The 8401-nt window shown below is 38.4% G+C and overlaps 1 protein-coding gene across 1 annotated transcript; it reads right to left on the bottom strand.

Moving 5' to 3' along the window:
• Nucleotides 1-229: 229 nt before the first annotated feature.
• On the bottom strand, nt 230-1546 carry LOC141651473 (uncharacterized). The gene has a single exon (XM_074459186.1). The coding sequence runs from the start codon at nt 1544-1546 to the stop codon at nt 230-232; it is 1317 nt and encodes a 438-aa protein (XP_074315287.1).
• Nucleotides 1547-8401: the final 6855 nt, after the last annotated feature.

Genomic DNA, 8401 nt, shown 5'->3' with positions numbered 1-8401 from the left:
TTTGCAGTTTTATGACACAATTAGATAAGAATGGAATATAAAATCAATGTTTTTGGTATACATAACATACTTGTCAAAATTTAAGGCAATTTGCAAGGTAAGGCTCCTAGGTTTTTTTTTGGTGGAATGTAAATATATCATTAAACTCAAAAAATGACAGTCTGAATCATTACAGTAATCTTGTGACTTATAAAACTATCAAAAAGCTATACATCATACAAAATTGAATCTATATGTTTATATTTCTCAGCCTATTCCAGTCACTATCAGTATGTTTCATGTATCCTTTGAAGCAACCTTGAATCTGTCTATTGCAATCCTCTTGGATCTGAAGTACCAGCAGAGTAGGAGTAGGAACATACCCCTCCAATCTGCAAACATTCCTGCATCTCCATATTCTATAATATAGACCAACCACAGCATCACTACATACCTTTCTAGCATATGCAGATAAGTACCTTAGTCTCAGATGACACTCAGGTTTAAGTAGTAAACCAGATGATAATCCCAGCCAATTTGCCAGGAGCTGCAAGCATTGTTGTGTAAAACGACATTGTTGGAACAGATGTTGATGGTCCTCAGGTGCTTGACCACATAAGAAGCATTCAATTGGAACATCCATACCCCACTTCCTTAATCTATCCAGAGTAAGTAAACGTTTCTGCTGCACCAGCCACATAGTGAAATTCCACTTTGGGACATTATATCGATTCCAAACAATTTTAAACCAGGGGACCTTGGATCCAGTATTCTGCAAAAGCCAGTTGTATCCCGAAGAGATTGTATACTCCTTGATATCCCCATTCCATAATCCATTAGTATAACCATTCTGGAACATAGTCTTAATTTGACAGACCTTCCTCCAAGCCCAAGAGCTGTAAGTAGTAGGTTCATATTGAAACCAAGGAGTACCTTTGAGATATATATGATCCACCCATTTGATCCAAAGGTGATCTTGCTTGCTGGTAACCCACCAGACCAGTTTGCCTATTGTTGCGTAGTTCCAGATTTTGCTATCAGTGAGCCCCAACACACCATGTTCATTGTCCATACATAAAACATTCCAGGCCACTAAAGGAGACCTGGAATAATTGTCTGAGCCTTCCCACAGAAAGGTCTTGCAGAGAGCTTGAATTCTATCCATAATGCTAACTGGTAACACAAAGATCTGAGACCAATGATTATGTATAGTAGACAGCACAGACTTCACTAATATCAGTCTGCCAGAATAGGAAATCTTCCTGCTTTTCCACCCTCTGATTCTAGCAATCATCCTGTCAACTAAAACATTACAGTTTATTTTAGTAAGCCTCTTATGAGAGATCTTAACCCCAAGGTATTTAAATGGGAGCTCCCCTTTCTTGAAACCAATGCCCTGGAGCACTCTCTGGACCACATGCTGACTCATGCGATTACAATAGAAATCTGACTTTTCAGAGTTAATGGTCAGACCAGATGTAGAGGAGAATCTCTTGAAAGTTTCCATGATAATGAATATTGATTTAACATCCCCCTTGCAGAACAAGTGCAAGTCATCAACAAACATTAAGTGAAAGAGTTTAAGTTGCTTACAAAGAGGGTAAAATTGGAACCCATGCAGATCAGTGTAATACTATGGTTTTCTATGTCTTTGGGTACTCTATCGAGTGGGGCTTACTCTGTCGAGTAAGTATGTTTTTATACGAAACAATAGTCTGTCTGATGGGTATTCGATCGAGTATGTGTGGCACTCGATTGAGTAAGGGGCACTCGATCGAGTAAGTTACTTACTCGATCGAGTAAGTTGGTCTTACGAGTTATTTAGCCGGGTTTTGTTAATAACGCGTGATTAGTATTTAAGGGTTCCGTCACCCTTCTTAATCAGTTTTAAGTTTTCTAAAAACCTTTTAAAGAGAAGAAGAAGTTACGTAGCTTTCATTCATCGCGTTATTAGCAAATTCCAAGGGCTAGGATCGTCGGATTGTCTTGTTCTTTACACCGTTGAGTTCGTCGCGTTAAGGGTAAGATTCTTGTATAATTTATGTTGTGTTTCGTTGAGTTTCTTTAAAACCCTAATTGGGTATTGTTGGGGGTTTTGGGTGATTTGTATGGTTGTGGTGTTAATTGTATATTTGTATGTATGCATGTTATAGGAGGAGGATTCGTAGAGGAGACTTTCTGATTAGCTGCTAGATCGTCCGTGGTGATTGCTATCTCAGGTAGGTTCGCCTACTCAGTACTGTTGGTCGTCTAGAGTGTCTTTTGATGTGGTTTGGTTATTGTAGTGTCGGTGTGGTTGATCGATTGTGATAACTGGTTGTTGTTGCGTTGTTTCATTTATCGTTGTTGTGGTGCAGCTGATTGTGATTGTTTGTTTATGGTTCTCGAGGTGTGTCCTCGGCTGAGTGGAGTCACTTGCGAGGGTGGCTTCACGCCCGTTGTTCGCCCTCCGTAGAACCCGCCACGGGAGGGGATGTGCACATTAATGGACATGGGTTTATCGCTCAGTATGATGAGCGGGGATTTGGTGGGTACGACTGCGGTCCCCCACTGGCAGGGTTGGTCCAGTGGATAGTCGGTGACGGTGATTGGTTTTAGGAGATGTGATGTGTGTATGTTCTGTTGTGCCTGTGTTGTGTCTGTGGTTGTTGGTGTATTTCTTCAGTTACTGACCTTGTGTGGTTATGTCTTGTTGTTTGTTTCTGTTGTGTCTGCCGTGATCCGTTATGGTGAGCAGTTAGTATTAGCAGGTTGTGATCTGGATGTTAGCTGGGTGCTTGGCGGGATGCGTCTTTCACGAGTTACAACAGAAGTAGTCCACATAGCTGACAGTAGTTTGAGTTGTACCTTTATATACATATACCTTTAGTTTTGTTAATCACTATAATGTAACTTAATTGTTCTTTTATCGACATTTGATTATTACTGTCCTCGGGCAACCGGGATGGTGACGCCCTTATATGCTAGGGAAGGTCTTGTTAAGGCTCCTGAGTATATGGGGTGTCACAATCAGTAACAGCATTCAACAATCTTCTCAGGTACTCCATACAAAGGGTAAAAAGTAAAGGGGGGGATAGGATCCCCTTGCCTCAACCCCCGTTTACCAAGAAAGATGTAACACCCCGATTTATTAAGGAGTCTTTAGCAAGGCATTCCCTAATAAACCGGACTGTTACCATCTCGGTTTCCCGAGGTAGTGAATAACAAAGACAAAGAACCAAAGTACTTTAATTATACTTTAGATGAATACTGTTTACAAAACCGTACAAACTAAGACTTTAGTAAAACAAAATTTACCAACTCGCAGCGGAAATAAAACTTGTAAACTATGTGGATGACTAAACATTATTAAATCAAAATGGACTAGGTACTAAGTCGGCAATCCAAGCTCTCTTCCCATCCAGCTCCTATCGGTCTAGAGATACCCGTCAATCTGCTCCCCATTAAGGTTCACCGCAGGTGTTCACGAATACACAGGGTCAACCACGAGGTTGAGTAGGTAATACAATGCAACAAGTATATATGATATGCATGCTCCTCCATCGCCACCACCATCTCATCACAACTCATAACCCGAACACCCACCATACCGATCCCCGTAGACTTTATATCGACCGTAGCCGATCTGCATTTCACCGAGGACACCAGGGCAAGTCCTGCAGAACCCGCCTGGGCCTTATCACAACATCATCATCACCACACCACATCACCACAACATCCTCCATCTCCAATGCATATGAATGCTCAAAAGGAATTAATGCAACACAATAAGTATATCATTGAACTGAACATTTATAAAATCACGCCAACTACCAAATGTTGTGATAACATATTCAATACGAACAAATCAATCAACGGTCCACTTGCTTGGACATATGAAACATAATCAAGTTAACACCATTCAACAACAAATGATATTAAGTCGAATGTATTTCCCTACCTCAAAGTGCCAAAGAAATCCAATTAAGCAACTCAAACAAATCAAACAATAAAGCAACAGATCCGATCATCAATGCTTCACAACTCCGTCACCTAATTAAAATATAATAACCACATATATAATTACTAATTGTCCGTATCATAAATTAATTATTTATAACTTATATATAAATTATTCTTTATAGATTATATAAATAAAATGATTATTTACGATGTTTATTTATGTTATTTAATAATATATAACCGTCTCAATAACGAAAAGCCGTTTCATAATAATTAATACAATGTCCTCGACAAGGCTCTTTAACCCGTGTTTTACTATGCCCTCGTAAGGTCCTACCGCCACGTCGCCACCATGGTTAGCTACCCTGGTCCACGGTGGTCCCAGGTGGTCAAACCACCGGCCCCATAGGTCAACCACTAGCCCAAACACGCGTCCCCAAAACAGGTCCTCGTAAACAATTCCATAGTTTTTAAAACATATGTTGACATTTCATCGAACACTTACGCGACAGTCTTAAACCACACATTTATGCCACCACCAGTCACCACCGTCATCACCACTGACCCACGGTGGAACCACTGATGATGGGTCATCAACTTCCACCCATCAGAACCCTATGTGGTGGTCAAACCACCACGATACGACGGCGTTTTAAGACGCCTGCACACGCAACATTAACAACAACCACTGCCTAAATAACCACTCCCCACGGCCACCCCGTTCACCACCGCCACTTATGGTTGCCACCCTTGCCACCACCGATGCAGGGTGATCCCAAAGGTGGTCCCTACACCCTCTATGGTCCACTAACGAAAGTACGGTGGTCGTCTTAAGACGACCACGCGAATCCCAGGCAAGCTGCCCTGTTTTGCGACTTTCCGGCCACCCTGACACAAACCACCACTAGCAACCGCCACACTGTCCTCCCTTGGGTCGCCCTAACCACCCAATACCAACCCAGGTCAAGTCGTGTCGTGAAATGGGTTCGAATTGCCTCAAAACCGCCCCTGTTTTCCGTCGGGTTCAAAACTCGTGATTGCAACCACCATTTGCCACCAACGACCACCACCAAACCACCTTGATGGTCGACCCTTGCCCATAGACCGTCTTAACCCAACCCAGGTCCTATTAGTCACGATTTCTAGGTCGAAACCCCCAATTTACCCTTTTCGAACACCCATCCCCGCAGCCACCAAAACACGGCCACAACCACCACCACCGCAGTTAACTCCGGTCAACGATGGGTCCCCGACAATCTCCGATGTCCCACGGTCACAACGGTACCCTAGGTTCGTCATCTAGCGGTCTAATTAACAAGTTACAATCGATTTAAGGCGAGTAGTTACGAGATTACCTTGTGACGGTTTAAGGGTCGATTTTAATCGCAACTCACGCACGAACGACGTAGGTTTTGGTTTAGGGTTTTCTTTGTTTGTTTTTTTTTTTCCTTTTTATAGTCTAGGTTTAATCGGATCCGACCCATTTACGAAACCCGCTCCTTTTCTAATTACTTACTATATACCCGTCTCGCTTATTATTAATAATTCCCGACTCACTTGCAAATGCTAAATAAACACGATTAATTAATTATTTAATTATTCGAATTACGTAAATTATTCATATAAATTATTATCAAATTACGGGGCATTACAATCTTCCCCCCTTAAAATGAACTTCGTCCCGAAGTTCACTCAGAATTACCCACAACGAGTCTGTACTTAGAATCTCAACAACAACAGCGTTCAAACATCACCGAATTACCCACACAAGTTTAACCAACCAAATGAACTGAAAATTCGAGCTGTCACATTCCACCCTCCTAAAGATAAACTTCGTCTCGAAGTTTAAACACAACCACATCCTTTCACAACGAGTTTAACACAAAGAATTAGATCCTAATACCAGATAAGAATTACTAGATAAGAATACAAGATTTTACAATCCTCTCCACCTAAAAACATGGTTACGTCCTCGTAACCTTTACCAAATATCCTTGTCACATAACATTATAATCGCCATTGCGAATTTGATAACCATAGAAAAGATCACTAAACCCAAATTGAAACTCACACATCCTACAACAATTAGAATCACCACATCCGACAGGCTTACATTATTCCAATCAATAAGGTGTCACTTCCTAAACCCAACGCAACACATTATCAAGAACTAACGACTTCTAGTAACTAGAGATACATCTGCATAGGTTGGCCCTAGATGGCAATTACTCAGTCACCTTTCGAGTCGATCTCCTCAACGAATCCATCCAATCCTTGGTACTACCGCTCCAAATATCACTACCTTCACAATCTCTACTTCATCTTCTAAGGTCTCCTCAAAACACAACCAAACTCTATTCACTCTATTTCCATGAAATCATAAACTCTCTTACCCCAATAACTCCTCTCAATCTCAAACAACTCAATCCTATCCCTTAATATAATATACACTCTCGTCTCAAAATATAACCAAAACTCCGTATATTACATCATCCTTTAACAAATTTCGAAACTTCAACAACACTTATAGATAACTAACTCATCTCACAATTCATCCCGTCTCACAAACAAGGTAAATAAAATAATGGTTTATAAATATATATATAGATATGCTTGCATAAAGATGATAGCACAGAAATAGATGACAATTACCACATAAGCAGCCACGCGATTTACAAGAGTTGACACCCATCACAAGATTAATGAACATTTACCATATAATTCAGAAAAAGTAATCACTGCAGTCTTTTCTAGTCACAACCAATTTCCATTATTACTTCTACATATATACCTAGCATGTGACCAACATTGTCAAGTAATTTAGCATGTCTGTAATGACTATCATGAACACACATCAAGAATTGTGTATCAACAAAGGCAATCTCATATTAATATCCAAATTACTTGACATAATACATGGAAGCAAAATAATTAGCAACAGAAAATATATTTCAGTCATCATAATTATTTAAGCTAGTATTTTAGATCTAATCAAGATGAATAACCGTCGCGATCACTTTAGCATTTCATATCAATTTAATTGCATATATTTATTCATGAATTATTAACAACGTCATTCTTCATATTCTAACATAGCTTATACTTCAACTGAAATCAAATACCACCCGGAAGGCAATAAATACAAATATAGAAACACATAATTACATGGGAAACATTTAGAACAACGTAACATATTACATTCAGAACTAACCGTGAATTTATGTACTATCCATATGCATATTTTATTCCCTCAAGAAAACACCGATAGCAAAATTTATAAAATTAACCATAGGGAATTTAAGTTTGATTATCATGGATTAGAACGTTTAAAATTAGAAAATCGATCACTAAACATGGATTAGAAAATTTAAGATTCCAACTTCGATAAAAAAATATATTAGGAGATTAAAAAAAAAAAAAAAAAATTTAACACGTTCTTATCCGACTTTAATGATCATGGCAATAAAATTTTATAATTACGCATTTTCGTTCATTACAAACATCATGAGCACACGAGATACCTACAATGCTTTAAACATATGGAATACATTACAATGGAATTCATGTAACCCTCAATCACATTTAGTCCCTTAACTTTCAGATCAACACGTGAATCCAGATAAACTTTCATGTTAACAATCGTCAAGACACTTATCTAATGTACATGTTATTATCATCTTGTAAGAACATTGTCAGGTCGGACTAATAAGACTCATGAATTATGTAGCTATTGTAAGAAAAGTTGAAATAGAACTATATTTTTAATTTAAAATTCTTGGGTTATTTCAAAAGAATTCACAATTAAATAACTTCCCAAGTAAAGCTCGAGTTATAATACTTTTCACAAAATTTAAGGAGTTTAATGCGTATAAGAAAATTAACGAGATTCAATTCATCAAGTTTAAATGTACTAAATTTCTCAACTTAATTTGTTCAAGCAGGGATTAAATAAAATCTTCTAAATTTCGGCCAATTTACAAAAATCGCTATTAGATACTAAAACAACAAAGTTCTCATGATTCCACGATTTGATGCATAAGTGAATTCTAATAAGCGAAGTTGAATTTAACGGAAATTGTGATTAGATGTGGAATTCTACAAATTATTTATCGAAACATCTAGCACAAAACTTTCTATCTACTGATTACTAAACATCATTATTCCTAAACCGTATATCCTATTTGCATGTAACCAACATCGAAGAAAGCTAACTCAGTAGGTGATTTCACATAAGTTCTATTTATAGGTAACAACAGAGGATAATTAGCAGCCACAACAGTTAAGAATAGAAATCAGACAGAACAATATTTCGGCACCATGTCTACTTTTACTATAGCTCATTCTCATATAAACATACTACTCCTATCTATTCATCCTAACTGATCACTTGCCTAACTTAATACGTACTTAGGCATATATCACATTCCAACTTACTCCTTATCAGAATCATCATAAATGAAACATGCAATTCGATAACACT

Source organism: Silene latifolia, chromosome 4 (genome assembly GCF_048544455.1).
Source record: "Silene latifolia isolate original U9 population chromosome 4, ASM4854445v1, whole genome shotgun sequence".
In the NCBI taxonomy this organism is placed as follows: domain Eukaryota; kingdom Viridiplantae; phylum Streptophyta; class Magnoliopsida; order Caryophyllales; family Caryophyllaceae; genus Silene; species Silene latifolia.
The sequence above is the reverse complement of the archived record's forward strand: the minus strand, read 5'-3'. Positions and strand labels throughout refer to the sequence as shown.

Excerpts from the sequence above, each read along its gene's own strand:
- LOC141651473 (XM_074459186.1), bottom strand. The coding sequence starts at position 1,546 with ATGTTTGTTGATGACTTGCACTTGTTCTGCAAGGGGGATGTTAAATCA.